At 45.5% G+C, this 19,170-nt stretch overlaps 1 protein-coding gene across 1 annotated transcript in view; it reads right to left on the reverse strand.

The window, feature by feature from the left end:
• Positions 1-19,170, reverse strand: part of PRIMA1 (proline rich membrane anchor 1) — a 370,760-nt gene that overhangs the window by 242,238 nt on the left and 109,352 nt on the right. Inside the window, exon 3 of the mRNA XM_069637976.1 lies at positions 13,285-13,435. Coding sequence (XP_069494077.1) covers positions 13,285-13,435 — 151 coding nt within the window. The remainder of the gene's footprint in view (positions 1-13,284; positions 13,436-19,170) is intronic.

Genomic DNA, 19,170 nt, shown 5'->3' on the forward strand with positions numbered 1-19,170 from the left:
ATAACAGACAGACACAAGCAAATTAAAGGCCAATTGTAGAAAGTCAGATGTTTTAAGCTTGGCAACTGTTTTGAATCTTCACCCTAAAAATGGGAATCCTATTTGGGAATTTTGAAGCACAGAGGCAAAAACATGTGACTTGAAAATGATATGTTCAAGGAATACAAAACGTTTGCTATACTGGAAAAGGCTTAAAGAATTACAAGAGTTACATGGCTCAGTGCCCCAGCGGGCACAAGTCCCTCCCTCCTTAAAACCCCAACACGTATAAAGAATCACACAAACGAACACGTCTCTTTTATCAGAAGGTTCTACATGAAAAGCTATTGCACAAAACAAACGGCTAGGATTTCCCCATTTTCTAGGGTTCTATGTCATTTCATCGATGGGTGAAATTTCAATGGGATTTCCCCGCCGAGTATTTCTTACTGAAAAAACAAAGTGAAAAATATTTATTTTTTATTTTTGGGGGGTTCCACCCCCAAGTCCCCATCCCCTATTGTTTTTACCTATTCCCAACCACTCCAACCCCTTATATATACTGTTCTAACCTCCCGATCCCCTTTATATTTCAATGTGTTTTTTTGGTAAAATGTACTTGGGGGAGGGGGAAAAGCCATCGAAATTTCACCCATCGATGAAAGAACGCTATACCATTCCTCCTAAACCCACAAAATAGTAGTGGGGCGTGCGAGATTCAATTCTTTGCATGAACTACCACAGCAGCACTCAGACAATAACTTATGCGAGTCTTAAACATTGCATATTACCTCCACACCTCCTGTCTACTGATTGTAAAGTGCCATTTGTTCACACAAGGAGCCCATTAAAAATAAATTTAAATCTGCTTCATTTGTTTGAGAATGTCCCGAAAAAGGACCCGTTGTCATCCTGACTCCTTGCAAATTAAAATACGTTTTACTCTAAAGAAGATATAATCCTTTTAAGATTGATTTTTACTTCTCCCCTTTTATTTGTATTTATTTTATCAGAAAAAACAGCTTGATTTTGAAAAGGAGTATGTTTAATTTGATTACATGTGTGATGCAGTTCCTTTGTTTGCAATATCACATCTCAAGAATACATCATAATGGAGGGAGCACTAAAAGGTGTATTGTCGTTTATTCCTTTAATAATAGGTATTATTATCAACCAACTCAGGGGGGTCTGTAACCCTTGGCAGTCCGGATGTTTTGGCCAATGCTTTCCCCCAGCTCTAGCCAACTTATCCAATGGTGATGGGTCATGGGAGTTGTAGTCCAAAACATGTGGAGAGCTGCAGTTGCAGACCGAGCTCAATTGGTCACACTTTGATGTCCTCAGAAGAATTTATGGCAGTGAGTCTGGATTCAAACATGTGTGGTTGTATGTCATTTCCTCAACAGTCATTTCTACGACTGCCTTTTTTTTACGAATACACTATCATGAAAAAAGTCATCTAATTATTTTATTTTTTTGGGTGGGTTCCAACCCCAACCATCCACACCAGCACCTATTTTTTTAACTATTCCCGAGCCCCCCAAAACCTTATCTGCCCTTTCCCATCCCCCAAAATGTTGATGAATTTTTTCATAATAGTGTACTCGTAAAAAAGGGAGTCGTAAAAATGACTGTTGATGAAACAACGGTATACCACCTGTGTATGGCCAGTGGTTGTAATTCTGGACTATAAAACACTTAAGAATGTTAATTTTTTATATTTGTATAGTTCTCCTCTTTAGGTTGAAGCATTTCTTTCCCATAGGTTAATGTTACTATGTAAGGCATCTGATATATATATCATCTCTATCTATATATATAAAAGTGAACATTTGTTTGTGGCGGGATTTTTGGTGAAGATTTGTTCCTTATACAATTCCACACCGTTTCACCAATCTGCACCAAATTGTGCATAGTTGCCTGTTAGGACCGTCTGGACATTACTGGCTACATGCCATTTGGACACCGCAGCCCGTTCCCTGGATTTCAGCACAAGTAAACATTTGTTTGTGGATTTGTGTCTTGGCGAAGTATTGTTCCTTATACAATTCCACACTGTTTCACTAATCTGCACCAACGTTTGCAAAGTTATCTGTTAGGACACTCCGGACATTACTAGCTACATGACACTTGGACACCCCAGACCTTTCCCCAGATTTCAGTACCTTCACACATGAGACGGTTGCCTGAAATCGGCAAAACATCAATGTGGTGGTAGAAGGACCGGTCTCGACATGAGGAACAAAACACGAGGTCCAGGGCCTATGATCATATTCAGGATATGCTTCAGAGCACAGTTACTGAGTACAACTCAATCGATACGGTGGTGGATTCCTACAAAGCTGTAAACCATCCAACAGAATGTGTCAACTCACTCGACCTCCCGAAAATTCCAACACATCACCTTTGGCTGAAACTTGGGTCACCCATCATGCTTCTTCGCAATCTCAACCCACCTAGGCTGTGTAATGGCACAAGACTATGCATTCAAAAATTACTGCCCAACGTAATTGAAGCAACAGTGTTCACTGGGAAGGGAAACAAAAAATGTTGTTTATTAACAAGCCTTACAATGAACATGTACGTTAGTAATATTAAACTTTAGGTCCATAGTTTTTGGCATTGTCGGCATCATGTCACCTGTGATGCTGCTCAGAATTCATTTTTAAGAAGAACATTAAATTCTGTTGTGTAGTGTTTATGAGGATTTTTTTTTTAAATTAGATCATCAATAAATGTAGTGAATTTGTCTTTTCACCTTTCTTATGGAGTCTTTGCGAAAAGCGCAAAGCTACTTTACGGTATTTCTAACAAATAGTACCTATAAGAAAATAAAATCTTCTATATCAGCTTGCATATACATATTAAAGGGACATTTTTGGATACGGGCGTGTCTGTTCGAAATTTTCAGCATACTTCCCAACATGCTACAAAGTTGAAATATGGCATGTGGGTAGGTTCCATGATGTAGACAATGTAAAAAGTATAAACAGACATTTTGTTAATCTTTGCGGTCTGCAGTGCTTGAATGTGTGTGTGTGTGTGTGTGTGTGTGTGTGTTTGAAATGTTCAGCATACGTCCCAACATGCTACAAACCTGAAATGTGGCATGTGGGTAGGTTCCAGGGTGTAGACAATGTAACAAGTATAACATATACATTTTTGGGATTTTTTATTTTTTAAGTGGCCTGCCATGCTTATCATTGCCACATGGCTCTTTTCGTGCCGTATTTCTACGTTCATTGTTCCTAAAGTTCAGCAGTTCAGGAAAACTTCAGCAGTTCATTGTTCCTAAACTTTCCACACTATCAGCATTCTAGCTGACATAAGCGGCACTCACTTTTGAAGTCATTCGGGTGACACAATGCAGTGCTTTTGTAGTGATGAGGGTGATAGGAAACAGTGCATGTCTCTTTCATAGTGTCCGCAAAGGCATTGTCCATCACTTTGTGGCAAATCTTTCATGATAATTAGAGAAACTTCATTTCCCATGGAAGTTGATGAACGTATGCCATCTCAACAGTATGAAGCATGCATGCTTCAGCATTACACGTACGGCTACAGCACTTCAGGTTTACACACTTCAGCCCTACACGCACAGCACTAAGGTTGAGGTCGCTGCTGCCTCGGCACTAGATCGGGACAACAATAATGTTGCTGCGCAATATCGACACTCCAACTCAAAATGCCTGGAACCAATTTACAGGATTCATGCTTTTCTCATGGTCACCTTTATGTGGCTTGCTACAGAGTTGGCAATAAAGACAATTTGTTCACACTAGCTCCTACAGGAAAGACTATCAATATTGTCTACCAGGAAGAATTGGTTTAGTTCATTAAATAAACTTCAAACAAGGACTAAAGTAGGAATTACTGTGCGAAGCACGGGTACACCTGCTAGTCATACTAAATAAAAAAAAAACAGATGTATGTTTGTCCAAAGCCATCCTGCCCGCTTCGCCTTTTATCACCACTAGAGAGAGTGTTTGCCATACACATACAACAATAAGACTTCAAGTTCATCTTCCAGGCAAACAAAATGTGTATTTCAAAAATTATAACATACACTTAGCTGCAGAAAAGGCCCAAGGCAGGGATACCACTTTAACAGCATCTTCAAGTTGCATACACTAAGAAAATATATACTTTAAAAAAAAAAACATACAAACAGAAATTCATGTGATTAAGCACTATTTCTCTAAAAAAAAAATACTTTTTTTCAATGTGCTTATGTATTATGTAATTGTTCATTGTAATATTTCTTGGTATGTATTATTATATCATAATATTCTTCATGTACGTTTTAAACTTTAGTTGACTACAATTTACTTTATTTTATGATAGCATGTCTACTTCAAATCATGCAGAACATGAATTGTATTACTCTGACATCCCTCAACATTATATATTTGAGTCCAAAACCCATAAATGGAATCCAATACAATGAGGAGCAGATACAATTGGCCATATATAATATGTAGAACTTTCACTGGATTCTGTGAGATTTAATTTGAGGTTACTACTCCAGATCCTTTACAAAATAAATGAGTTTTGTTTCTATTAACATAAATTAGGTTAAAATATACCACATAATATATTTACACTCTGAAAATGTCTCCCTTTACTCATGTTACACAGGCTTTTCCACTAGTATATAAATATATTTGTTTTATTTGTTTGTTTTGGCACTTGTCTATGTGCTACTTCTCTCATAAAATGGCTCACTGCTTGTTCTCATCTTTGTGTTTTTGTATTCTATTGTGCAGGCACCCTTTTGGGAAAGGCCTCAACCTTATTTAAATGTGCTTTATTGTAAGTCATATCTAATCGAAACTGACACCATTGTTCCCTCAAATGAATACAAATACAAGTATCCTCATGGAAATAAAAGAAATACTACATTGACAAAAGCCAGGAGCCAGAAACAAACAGAAATGGAAGGACAAGTCTGTATGCCAGAAGTCAGGAACTATTGGCCAGCATCATGTTTTGGACTACAACTCCCATCAGCACTAGCCAACAAATATTTTGAGACTGAAAGTCAAAAACGTTTGGTGAGCTGCATGTTGCAGACCCCTAACCTATATTATCTCTTTCATATCAATTGTTAGTAGTACTGTTTAAATGAGGCAACATAATTACACTTTTATAAACTCAGACCTACATTCAAACCTCTTGACTTTGCAATCATATAAGGGTCATAATCAGTGCTTAATGTGTGGGATTGCTGGGCCCTGGCACTTATTTCTGAGCCCAACACTTATTGGGCCTCATTACACGGAAGGCGGTAATCCAGGGTGCTATTAGCACCCTGGACCATGCCGGTAAATTACCGGCACCGCCTTGGCGGAAAGGGGATTTACCGCCCCATTCCAAGGTTGGAGGGGCGGTAAATCCCCTTTCCGCCATTGCCCTTCCCCATTCCCATTTCTGCCCCATAGGACTCTATGGGAATGGGGAAGGCGCTAATTACGACACCGCAATTTTGCGGTGCCGTAATTAGCTCCGAGGTCCCTTAGCGGGTTGGATTTTAACGCCTGCAAGAAGCAGGCGTTAAATCCTCCAACCCGCAAAGGGACCTCGTAGTACGGCGGTAAGGGTTAACGGTCACCGTTGCCATTAACGGTGACCGTTAACCCTTACCGCCGTCCGTGTAATGAGGCCCATTGTCTCAGACTCACATTTATTATGAAGTGGTGATAGTCAGTGCATCCATCAACCACAATGAGCAGGTGCAAGCTGTAGTGTAACACCAAGTATGTTGACACTGCTGGGAGCAGCTATGGGTGGTGGCAGCAGTGGTGCCCACCTGCAGTGCCACAGGAGTGCTAGAAAATATTTGGGCCCTGGCACTTATGTTTTTACAGATTAAGCACCAGTTATAATGAATCTCAAACAATTTACTCTGCCCATCAGTCAGTCTGTGTGGATGTCAAGCCACTCATTAATGACAAAAATAGATGACTCAGCATCCACCCATGGAGACGGCACAGCTGGCCTCATAACTTATTCATAGCGCTACACTTTCTGCTTTGAAACGCGCCAACTCACGTGTCAGAACCTGAAAATGACAAATGCATTTAATCTGTGATTAATTGTTATAATTAATATCTCAATGGCTTATTATAATAATAGAACCGTATTAAAGAATATTAATTGATAAACAAGTTTCAGAATCCTCTCAAATAATTGGCCTGATTAAAGAGGTTGGGTGTTTAGACACTGATATAAATTAGAGAATGCAGGACTTCTCCGATCCCGAGATCCTGCTGCATTGGGGGTGGTCTGAAATTAGTTGAATCTCTCATAATATAAATGCATTTCATGTCAAGGTTCTGTGTGGAAAGGGAAAAAAGAAAATGTATGGGGTGTGGGAGGCAATCGAGTGCTTCCTGGGTGGCAGAAGATCACCGAACACATTGCCCCCATCCTCAAGGAGGTGCCCTGGCTACTCCTTCCAGCACAAAACATGTTAAAGACAGCCTGCATGATCTAATCAAAGCACCACTCTACTTGGCCAAGAAACTCAACTCACCACCTCCAGAGGCAAAAGCCGAACAAGATTCCACATCAACAGGATGTAAAAGACCCTGAAACAATCAGGAAACAGGCTTCTCCTGATATGCATTCTGTCCCTTACCAATGATATGATATGACATGGCATTTGTAACACGCCTATATACAGGTGTTTGAAGGCGCGATGCGGCAACGGAGGGGGAACAGAGGAAGGACAGACAAAGATCCTACTAGGCCAGGTGTCATTCAGATTGCGCAAGTGCATGGGAAGGGGAAGAGGCAAAGTGCGGGGGAGGGGGAAGTGCAGTACATAGGATGAATAAATAACAATACGTAAAAGAACGGCACACAGGTGGCAAGTGCAAGGGTAAGTGCAGACATCAGGTGTCCAGTGCTGGTAGTGGGACTAGTGGGGATACAGAACAGACCCCAAGTGCGGGGGTTACCAGGAAGGCAATGCAGGTGTGCAACTGGCGGGGGAGGCGACCGGGCTAGAGATCAGAGGGTGGCCAGGTAACCAGTGCAATGTCAGATTCAGCCAGGAAGTCAGCAGGGGAGAGGAGGAGAGAAAGCAGAAGCAAAGAGGGAGATTTTGAGATGCCTCTGGAACCGGAGATGACTCTCTTCAAGTTCCAGGGAGGCAGGGAGGCTGTTCCAGAGGCAGGCCCCAGCAGAAGAAAGAGATCTACCACCAACTCGTTGCTGGAGAAGCGACTGACCCTGAGGGAATTGGAGGCGGATGAGCGAAGAGCTCGAGAAGGAAGATATTTAGGAAGAGAGAGTTGAAGGTATTGAGGCCCAAGGCCCCATAAGGCCTTGTGCACAATGCAGGGGGTTTTGAACTTCATCCTAGAAGCCACTGGGAGTCAGTGCAGAGATTTCAGTCCTGGAGAGATACGATCCCTGGGCTTGAGGCAAAGGACAAGTCTTGCAGTCCTGTTTTGGATAAGTTGCAGAGGGCGGAGAGATGAGGTAGGTAGATCTAGAAAGAGGCTGTTACAGTAGTCCAGCCAAGAGGGAACCAGAGCTCTGTTGACAGTGAGCTTCTGGGGTAAGGAGAGGAAAGGAAGAATACCTCTGAGGAGGTGCAACTGGTAGTGTCACTTCTTAGAGACGTCAGAGATGTGGGGAGAAAAGGAGAGTGTGGAGTCGAAGATGACCCCAAGGTTTTTAGCCTCAAAGGTAGGAGCAGGAAGAGGGCCGAGAGAGGCCAGCCAGAGAGTGACAGGAAAGGAGAGAGCTGGTGTGCCGATGGGGAGAATCTCAGTCTCACTGGCATTAAGGCAGAGATCATTGGTGGCACACCACCCCTGGATGGCCGACAGACAGTCAGAGATGAGAGAAGGCGAAGAGGTGGCTGAGGGTATCCTGAAGATGAACTGGGTGTTATCAGCATAGCACTGGAAGTTAGGGCAGAGTGCAGCAATGAGGTGGGCAAGAAGTGCCAGGTATTGGTTGAACGGCCAGGGAGAGAGTTTAGACCCCTGGGGAACACCACAGGTAGAGATGGAGATAGAGGAGAGGAAGGACAGAAGGTGAACCTGGGAGGGTCGATCAGAGAGGAAAGAAGTCAGCCACGCCAGAGCCTGACCAGTGATACCCAGGTTATCACTGAGACAGTTGAGCAGGATGACATGGTTGACCGTGTCAAAGGCGGAAGAGAGATCAAGTAATATGAGGACACAGGGGGTGTTGGAGTATAAGTTGGAGAGCAGGTCTTCACGGATGCTCAGGAGTGCAATTTCTGTGCTTCTGGCAGCTCTGAAGCCAGACTGATGATCATGAAGACAACCAACAGATTCAGTGTGAAGATTAAGCTGGGCGATGGCCAGATTTTCCAATAGTTTGCCCAGGAAAGGAGTGATGGAGATTAGACGATAGTTGGCTGAGGAGGACAGGTTAGCAGAGGGTTTCTTGAGAAGAGTGTGCACGAGGGAGTGATTCAGAGGGGAAGGGAAGACCCAGTGGCAAAGGAGTGGTTGCAGAAGTCGGCCAGAGCAGAAGCCAGGGAGTCAATGTGGTCCTTGATGGTTTTGGACGAACAGGGATTAACCTGTTTTGACAAGACTTTCATAGATCAGACTTGTCTAGAAACCTCGTCTGGTGAGAACAGGAGAAAGGCAGAGAAGGTAGGAGTAGAGGTGGCCGAAGAAGGGCCAGAGGAAGAGCAGGGAGTAGAGGGAGGAAGCAGGGAGGAGAGCGAGGACAGGATGTACTGCGTTTTGGAGATTAAATGCTAGTGCTGTGAAGAGGTCCTGGGAAGGGACAGGAGAGGTAGAGACTGTGGAAGGATTGGCCAGTTCCTTGCAGATTTTAAAGAGTTTGGAAGAGTTGTTAGATGCCGCAGACACGTGGGCTTGGATGTGAGCTCTCTTCTTGGTGAGGACAGAGAGACGATATTGCCTTTGGAGCAGGCAGCAGGCCAGTTTGTCAGAGGATGTACATGAAGCAAGCCATTTCCTCTTAACCTCCCTGCACTTGCGTTTAAGGGTGACGAGGTCTGAATCGTACCATGAGTTGCACTTGGCTTTGGGCTTCAGACGGATCCTCATGACAGGTGTAAGAACATCGAGAGTTTCAGATATAGCAGAGTGTAGCATGGAAAGGGCTGTGTCAGGGAGTGAGTCAGCCAAAGGGGAAGGGGGGATGAGAAAGCGGCGGCAAAAGCCTCAACTGACATGCGCTTCATGAGTCGGATGACCGAGAAGGTAGGTGGCAGTGTTGGAGATGGCTTGGCCTGAGTGGTAGAGAGGGTGAGCTGGGAGGAAAGGAGAAAATGATCACTCCAGGAGAGAGGAGTGGTGAGAGGGATAGAAAGGGGAAGGTCTGAAGAGATCAGAGCATCCAGAGTGTGCCCTGCAGAGGGAGTCGGGCCAGAGGGGAGAATAGAGAGTGAGTGGGAGTCGCAAAGGTTGCAGAAGAGTCCAGTGCAAGGACAGGGAGCATCAAGCTGGATGTTGAAGTCTCCAAGAAGGAGGAGTTGAGTGGTCGAGACCAGGAGGGAAGAAGAGAGGTCCGCCCACTCATAGAGGAAGGAGGAGATCTGACCAGGTGGCCAATAGATAGTAGCCACAGTAAGGGAATGGCTAGGAGAGAGAGAGAGCCTGCAGATGAGTCATTTGAAAGACGAGTAGGCCTGCGTAGGAATGACAGAGGCAGGAATCCACTCCGGGAAGAACAAGGCTACACCCCCTCCAAAGCGGGTGGAACTGGGCACATAGAGGATCTTGTAGCCATCGGGGAGGAGAGTGTCGAAGCTCGTGACAGAGCTGGCCGTGAACCATGTCTCAGTGAGACCAAGGACATTGAGGTCAAGTTCCTCCAGAAGGTGGCAGATGTCAGAGGAGTGTTTGACAGCTGTGTGAGAGTTAAGAGTGGCAATATGGAGAATGGTTGCCACCCTTGAAAGACTTCCGGTGGAGGGGTAAAAATCAGAGGTATGCCTTGCGGAGGTGTAGAAGCAGCCTGTGGCGGGGCAGAAGAGGAAGGAGGAGTGGGCAAGGTAGCCAAGGAGGAGGCAGCAGGGGAAGATGAGGAGGCAGTGGAGGGGGAGGAGGGGACAGCAGGAGAAGAAAGGAAGGTGTGGGAGGGTCTATCGAAGAGGAGAAGGTTGGCCTGAGGGTCTTGGACCAAGACGGTGCCATTCAAGTAAACATTAATGATGACCTTGAAGGAATGGAAGGAGGGTCTCCCACCATGTGCCACCATTAATGGGAGAAGAAGAGAAGGGAGGGAGCACAAAGACCATATGTAGAGTCGATAGGTCTGGCCAGGGAACAACAAAGAGGATGTCAGTGAAAGTTTGCCTGTAGGAGGAACTGGTATAGGTGTCAGCGATAGGGAGGCCTGGGTTGGAGACCACGATGTCCTTTTTAAACTTCCTACCAGATTTAGTGAGGAGAGCAGGCTAGTCGATGGAGAAGCGGTTAGAAAAGATAGGAGAGATAGAGAGCACCATAGAGTAGGTAGGGAGAGAAGAGGAAGGGGTGAGGGTGGGGAGAAAACTAAGCTAGGGAAGTTCAAAGGGCAGGGTGCAAGCAGAGAGGGAAAATTAGATGACAGGTTGTCAATTGGACAGGACGACAGACACTCGTATATAAGACTACCACTGTGCAATCTTTGGGACAGGAGAAAACACAGCTAAGTTTGAGAGTCCTGGAAAGAGGAAAAAGGCATAGGTTTCACAATGCAGTTTTTTAAATATATTCACAGTGCAGTCCTAGATAAAAGAGAAAAACACAAGGGTGGCTGGCAGCTGGCTACCCACTGCAGACACCAGCAGACACAAACAGGAGCCGCTATTGTGGGAGCCGCCCTTTGCATATGGGCCATTAGCCGTAGGGGCTGCCGGGCAGAGGGCTGCCCAGGGAGAGACAGTTACAACAAAGAGATGGCCAATCACGTTGTTTGGGAGGGCTGGGGGGATGGGGGGCGGGAGGGAGGGGGGAAAAGGGACCACAGAAGCAGGAAATAATAAGGAACAAACGGGGCGGGGGCACCAGAAACAACAAAAAACACACAACAAGTTCCCAAATAAGTTAAGCAGGCCCCGAGGTGCTCTCACCAGCCAAGGACCAGGTGAACCAGCGGATGCCCGCTCAGAAAGAAATGGCGAGCGAGGAACACCGCGGCCTGCTAGAGTCTAGCAGGGACAATACATGGGCCAATCACGTTGTTGGGCGGGCTGGGGGAAGGCACACGGGCCAATCACGATGTTGGGAGGCCTGGGGGGGCCGGAGGGAGGGAGGGGAAAAGGGACCATAGAAGCAGGAAAGAATAAAGAACAAGTGGGGCAGGGGGGCACCAGAAACAACAAAAAACACGCAACAAGTTCACAAATAAGTTAAGCAGGCCCCGAGGGGCTCTCACCAGCCAAGGACCAGGTGTACCAGCGGACGCCCGCTCAGCCAGAAATGGCGAGCGAGGAATGCTGCGGGCTACCAGAGCCTAGCAGGGACAACACACGGGCCAGTCACCTTGTTGGGTGGTCTGGGGGAAGGCATACGGGCCAATAACCATGTTGGGAGGTCTGGGGGGCCGGAGGCAGGGAGGGGAAAAGGGACCAAGGAAGCAGGAAAGAATAAGGAACAAGCGGGGCAGGGGGGCACCAGAAACAACAAAAAACACACAACAAGTTCCCAAATAAGTTAAGCAGGCCCCAAGGTGCTCTCACCAGCCAAGGTCCACCAGCAGCAGCGGACACCCGCTCAGCCAGAAATGGCGTGCGAGGAATGCTGCGGGCTGCTAGAGCCTATAAGGGACAACACTCAGGCCAACCACGTTGTTGGGTGGGCTGGGGGAAGGCACACGGGCCAATCACGATGTTGGGAGGCCTGGGGGGCCGGAGGCAGGGAGGGGAAAAGGGACCAAGGAAGCAGGAAAGAATAAGGAACAAGCAGAGCAGAGGGGCACCAGAAACAACAAAAAACACACAAGTTCCCAAATAAGTTAAGCAGGCCCTGAGGGGCTCTCACCAGCCAAGGACCAGGTGTACCAGCGGACGCCCGCTCAGCCAGAAAAATCAACTAAAGTGGCTAGGGATGATGGGGATTGCAGTCCAAAACATCTAGAGAGTCAAAGGTTCCAGGCCCCTGCCCTATGCCTGTGTGTTCCTTTCGCCCTCATGCTACTGCCTACCCACACTGCTTGTTTACGGGGAGACCCAGAGAACAGGTTATTTGGCCATGTTCGTTCTCGGTAGAGGGGTTACCAGATGTTTTGCATATATGTTTAGGGGCTTGAGGGTTCACCCTAAATTACCCTGGGTAATCCAGACCTTGAGCCCTGGCTCACTGCGCTTAGAGAGACACAGCTTCACCTCACTGATGAGGCCCGACTAGGCCGAAACATGTGTATGGGCTTCTATTGGTACTCTTGTTCAGAGGAGAATTGCCTAGCATTTCTGTGCTCGACTGCCCTGTTGGGTGGGAGCAGACTGATATGCAAATGGATATTTCTCTTCTGTGAAAGGTACAGTGGGCCAAAACGTGGTTGTAGATCCTCCCGAGTGGCAACTTACCCACAGAACTGGTTATTTGGCCATGTTTGTTCTCAGTAGAGAGGCTCCAGACCTTTTGCATAAACCCTTGAACCTCCCTTGCTGTTATCACTGCTGCCTTGTCATCAAGTCTACCATCAAGTCTACCCACTTCCCCTGCCTCCTCTACTAGATTCTCTACTGCTTTACGAGTGACACTCCTTTGCCCCAATCTTCCTCTTTGCTGACCCAACCCCATCCCGCTAGCTTCTCAAAGGCAGATGTGATGCACATCTGCTCCAATGACTCTTCCTCTTGCTTCACGCACACACCGAGAGCCCATCCCAGCATTTCCACAGTCCTCTTTCACTGGCCTTGCTCTTCCCTCATCGCAAGTCAACTTCGGTTGAATTCTTTCAAATCTTTTGGTAGAAGAAAATGTTTATCTATAAACGAGATGTTACATTAATCTTAGGATAATATGGGATATATGATGAGATGATTTTGATATTTGATTAATTAAAAATGTTTACTTTTAAATGAGTGGAAATGTTAATTATGAACGAGACGCTCATTTTAGGATATTATGGAAAATATTATGATATGAATTGAAAGAGGATGAATTTTATATGTGTCTGTGAATGTGTAAATTCTTTAATTTTTATGTGTTAAAGTTTTTGTAAATCACTGACATAAATACAACAAAATTAAAAAATACAAATAAAAATAAACAACTTTTGCAATTCAAAAATGACTTCCACTATTGAGAACAGCGTTAATGAAACCAACTTGATAGATCTGTGTGTACTTACTGACGGCTGGAAGTAACCGCGGAGGCAGCGGTGGCGGCGGAGGAGGAGGCAACGGAGGGGGGAGTCGACACTGGCAAACCTGCTGGCAACTTTCCGTGACTTTCTCTGACGAAGACCTGGAACATGACTTCTGGAGTTCACCCTGAGCAAACTACGGAGAAGAAGTAGAAGTTACGGGAAGCTAGCAGCCGCAGAAGAAAGTCACACGGCAGAGCGTGGGCGCGCAAGAAGCAAATACAACAATGAAATAGAATAAATGGTACTGCATTATTCGTTTTGTTTGCTATCATGATTACTAAAGGGTCAAAAAACTCAAGCATGTCTACCAATAATTTTTAAATTGAGAGCATTCATCATGATCATGTTTGCATTATCGGCGATTGCCCAAAACATTGCTTACCCGATAGGTTCCAATTTTCCACTTTTCAGAAGGCTCAGTGCTAGTACTCAAAGCACATAGGTGTACCATCTTTCTTACAAGGTTCAATTTAAGCAGCAACATCATCTCCCAACCCCCCCCCCCTGCTTCCTTCTTAACCTTAACATCGTCTTTGCAGATCCCCCAATACAACAGACATGCACGCGCCAATGAATTCAAGGTCAGAATGCCAGACAGAAGTTGCAACAATTCACCCCTGGCATGGAAGTACTTCCTGGCTTCCTGTGGAACAGATCATGAAGTTTAAAATCCTCTGTACTGTGTTTTAGACTTTGGGGTGGCAGCCTTTGGCTCTCCAGATGTTTTGGACTACAACTCACAGACAGCAGAAATGATTACCACATTTGCAATCAAATGTTTGAAGGTACCTGCTTAGGTGCGTTAACATAGTCTGGAAAGTTCCACAAATGGAAAGGCAGTAGCAGAATTCAAACAATGCATCCAGTGCAGCAGAGTAGTGCTTTGAGTGTCTGCATCAATGCACTATCAGAGGAAAAAGGCCACTGGATTGATCTGGGTTGCCCATTTCTCTGCAATTTATAGCCCGTAGATGCCCCACTACATTTCACCAACTTTTACCAACCTTTGTGAATTGTAGGGTTTTTACAATTAGTTTCATTGCTCCACACTTAGCACAGTGTCTTCTTCATTGTCAATAGTGAGGAATCATGGGAGTCGTAGTCCAAAGCACTTGGAGAGCAGCAAGTTGCGGACCCCTACACTAGGTGATGAAAGGACAAATGCATACATGCCAACATTCTGTGACCAAAAATCTGTAGGAATCTTAAAGGTTCAGAAATAGTAAGTAGCATAATGATGACACCCCCCACACCCTCCGTGAAGCTATGTTCTGTACATCCTATGATGATTTCCTCTCAGGTGGAGCAATGCAGAATTGCTGTGCTCTCTATTATTTTTCCTTCTGTAGACATGGGCCATACAGATGTCGCCACCTAGTGTGATGGTGTCAAACAGACACCACAATGATGATGTGGCCACCGACTTTTACTTGCAGCTTGCGTTCCTGCATGCACTCACAGACACATAGGGGCCTATTTAATAAACTGAAGCTGTGCGGGGGTCCACTTTCAGTCTGTACTGCGCTTGCATAGAGAGCCCAAAATGCCTGGTATTTTATAAAGGGCAAGACCTCATGGAAAGTGCAAAGCGCAACACAGACCGTAACATTTTTATTTTAATGAGCTGCACTTCAGGGACGGGCAATACGGGTGCAAGGATGCAATTGGCTGAGGCTGGATGGAGTGTAAGAGCTGATTGACAGCTAACGCATGCCAGACATTTTCCGTTTAAAGTGCAATTAAGATCTGCACAGGGGTATATCAATTATTTTTCAGAAAATTGTCACTTTGTGAGTAAATGTTTTACCTTTCCCAGTGCAGTCAGCAGCAGCACCTTTCCCTTTTGTTTTTGACACACAGGGGACAGTGTTCTTTAAAATAGTAAACATGCCTGGTGTGTTTTGCAGTGTGCCTTTGTTTTTTGCGCCTTCTTAACTGTGGCTTATACGCACGTCGCTGTTATTTGATTTTTAAACCACAAGGCTCTTTGTGGTGTGCTTCCCTAATAATAATTAAAATAGAAATCAAATGACTGACTCTGGTAATTAGGGCAACGTCATTGAATGACATTTCCACAGCAACATTTTCAGCCCAGGGGGCCTGGAAGGCATACTTGCCAACTCTACTGATTTAGGCAGTAGGCCACTGCTTTTTAAGCAGTCCTACCGCCTACAGATTTGGGTGACAGATCCTACTGCTATTTACAGTGTCAGGTAATTTGTGTGACTCTAAGGAAATTAATCTGTCTGTGCAGTGGGCTGGTAAGTGATACATTTGAGTGATGGACTCGGATCCATCCACTGACCCGACAGCTACATGACTGTCTCCTGCACTCTTGCTGAGACAGACCTTAGGTGAACCACCCCTAAAGGCAAGTGACTGAGGTGGGTATCAGTCTCTATGTTGTTCAGTGTTCAATCTGCATTGCAGAAATAAATATATACTGCCCAGGCTGCTGCTACAGAGCAGTGGCAAACATTGCCTAACAGCTCTGTGTGATTATTTTCTGTGAAGTTAGGTAACTGAATTTCGTGTCAACTTACCATTCACAATTATACATTTTAAACATTTGAGCGTCTTTCCATGTTGTGCTGTTGGATGAGTTGTGCATTTTAGAATGTTTCAGCGGTGCCAACAATGTATGTTTTGTAATGTCCTGTGATGTCATTGTTATGCTCTGTATTATTTTTGAAACTTGAAAAATCCTACATCGTGGTCACAGAATGTTGGCAAGAATTCGTATTTATATTATTTTACTTATTCTGTGCTTTGTACTGCGCCACATGAATGCAGTACACCCCAGAGTGCATTCGTAAGAGCAAAATGTGCAAGTCTCCTATGGCTCTGTTGAATATCGGCTTATAACGTAAAATACAGGACGAACATAATTGTTTCTGCGATCATTTTGACTTGTTTTTGTCCTTGTGTACTACATGAAGAGCTAGCAAACCATTTCCTTTCAAAGTGAGCTCAAATGTGCCGTTCAGTATGTGTATGCATTCTCTTTCGTGGGTGTTATAGTGCATGCTGAAAAAACGACTTAAAATCACTTGGCAAAGCTGGGTGTGCAGATAAAGGGTTAGATGATTTTCTGACTTTTTCTTACCGAATTGCTTTTAGCCAAATATGTTTACCAGAACAACAGGCCAGGGGTGTTATCGGAACAGAGGGACCTTCTCCCTTTACCCCTCCCCCCACACACTGCTTCTCAAATACGTTACCCAAACCACCCACCTATACATTTGCATTAAAACAGTGGTAAAATGCAGCTAAAAAGAAATTTGGCTTAATGCAATTAAGGCAAAAACATTCAAATCGACTTTCCTGCTCACAGATAATCAAAAGGCTGACAATTAAGAGCCTGTTTATCCCCACTAAGACGGCAGCTGCGTTTAAGTCCAGAAAAGTTGTGTTTTTTTATTTTTATTAAATGGCACCTGGGAGAAAATGACATTCCGGCGCCCAGAAGTGCATGCCTTTTAGCGCTATGTACAGCAGGGCGCTGACACACAAGAACAAGTTTAAAAGTGTACTTAACTGATTGGAGACTCAATTTAGCTGAGGCACCAGTACCACTGCCCAAAGGTTCACAGCACTTCACGATGACGCTGGCAGGCTGAGGCAGACACTCGGTGCGCAGGGCAGAGCTGGAGTCACGTGACGGGCCATCTCAGATTTTGATCTCAGATTTTGATTGATGACAGAGGTGTGCGCCTGGCCAGGCGCACGCCTCTGTCATCAATCAAAATCTGAGATGGGCAGTCACGCCTCCAGTGCTCTGGGGCCTCAGGCACAGGCCTGAGAATCCGTAGTGCGGCCACGAAAGTCGGTAGGCGGTAGGACTGCTTAAAAAGCGGTATCCTACCGCCTAAATCGGTAGGGTTGGCAAGTATGCAAATGTGAGCAGCGTCAATGCCTTGGTTCACATTACTTGAACGCACTCAAATGCAAAGAAGCCGGACTGGGCCCCCTCCCCAACCTACCCCACCTTCACCCCCAACTCCAGAAACTCTGCCATCATTGATGCACTGTGTGAGTATTGGTGGTTAGGCTATCGCCGGGCGGAAGCCTGAGTGCTCTCGCCGGATGACCCAGCAACGACAGCCCTACAAAGAAGTTCTCTCACAACCTCCTACTCCAGAGTAGGTTGGCTCCAAATCAAGGCTCAAGGTGCCAGTCGGCATTTGTTGTCCAAACAAATCTATTTAATGAAACTGACATGCCTCAATTCAAGGAAACACACAGCTACTAAAATGAACTTTAAAACCTCTGCAGGGTCATATCACTGACATTGTGTTTATTCCACTGCTGGGAAGCAAGCAGCAGCTCTGATGATATCATCAAGCCAACATGTAATTGAATCTTGTTGTTCAGACACTCAGGCGGGAGGGGATCTAAAGAGTGAGATATAAAGGATCTGAGAGCAGATAAGGATGGTCAGGACAGTGCAGTCTGTACATATCTCTGCCTGCACTCGATTCCCAAAGCCCACATCATCTGCAGGCGGACCACTGGTCACTTAGTGCTTGTGGGCCACTGCGCTTGTCTTTGTGCCTTTCAATTCACTTACTGTTTGTATTTCTGCAAACCCACAGAATGATGAATGGAAGGTTTTGAAGGAACACAATAGCTGGAATTGCTCTTGGCAGCATTCCATTGCATACTTTATCAGACTTTAGTGCCATTACGATATCCAGGTCGGGCATGGTCCCACCCCAAAAGGGGCAGTCGGACCTAAACTGCTTGGTCAAATACCTTCTGCACAAGACCACAATCAGCACTAGACATGTGTTGGCCTCATCGGGCATCATATGTGAGTTGTAGCTTGGGTCTGTAGGCAAGGCAACTTTTGGATGCATGTCTAGACATACCTGTTTTACATATGGTTACTTATGGAGCACTGAAGAATGGATGGAAGGTTTACAATCAATCAGAACTATGTTTTTATCTCTGCCACTACTCCTGCATGGACATAGTTCTTCCTCAGCAACAGGAAAAAAATAACCCTCCTGTTCCCTTTTGTCTCAGCTGCTCGCTCAGGGAACACTGGAGTACCACATGGTGCATGCCTGTCTCCTATCTGCTCTCCTGCTCAACCTCTATATGACCACCCTTCCTTCTGGAATCATCCGTATGCATAACATCTCATAATACAACTACACTGACGATACCCAAATCATCCTAAGAATCCCCAAATCTGGCACCAACCTCCAACCCGATCTTGAAGCCTGTCTTTGCGATATTGATCAATGGATGACAATAAACCACCTCTTCCTGAACCCTAAAAAAACCAAAATCATGGTGTGCGGCAACACTGCCCCTTCTCCCTCATCCGCTCCCATGGCCACCGACCTTGGGGCCACCTCTCCCTCCCTCCAACACAGTAAAAAACCTAGGCTGCACTATGGACTCTGGCCTGACCCTCTCCCGTCAGATCAACAATGTGTCAAAATGCTGTCACTACCATCTCAAAATCCTCAGACGCATCTTTCCCTACCTCTCCTTCCCGAGCAGGCTTGCCGCAGTTATGTCTATTGTGATGTCGAGACTGGACTATGCCAACTCCCTATACCTTGGAGCCCCGGCATACCATCTTAACAAACTCCAAAAAGTGAAAAACACTGCTGCTAAACTGCTACTTGCCCTGGGTCCAAGAGACCCCATCTCTCCAGCTCTCCAAACACTCCACTGGCTCCCAGTCAGACGAAGGGCCGCTTTCAAGACCCTCTGCATCACTCACCGTGCAGTGCACCAGACCGGCCCATTATATCTGCAAGAAAAGATAAAACCTTACCTTCCATTCCGCACCCTAAGATCAAGCACTGCTTTCGTTCTAGTGATCACAACCTCTAACTCTGTCAGGATCGG

The sequence above is a fragment of the Ambystoma mexicanum genome, chromosome 14, assembly GCF_040938575.1.
Source record: "Ambystoma mexicanum isolate Mex_15411 chromosome 14, UKY_AmexF1_1, whole genome shotgun sequence".
In the NCBI taxonomy this organism is placed as follows: Eukaryota; Metazoa; Chordata; class Amphibia; order Caudata; family Ambystomatidae; genus Ambystoma; species Ambystoma mexicanum.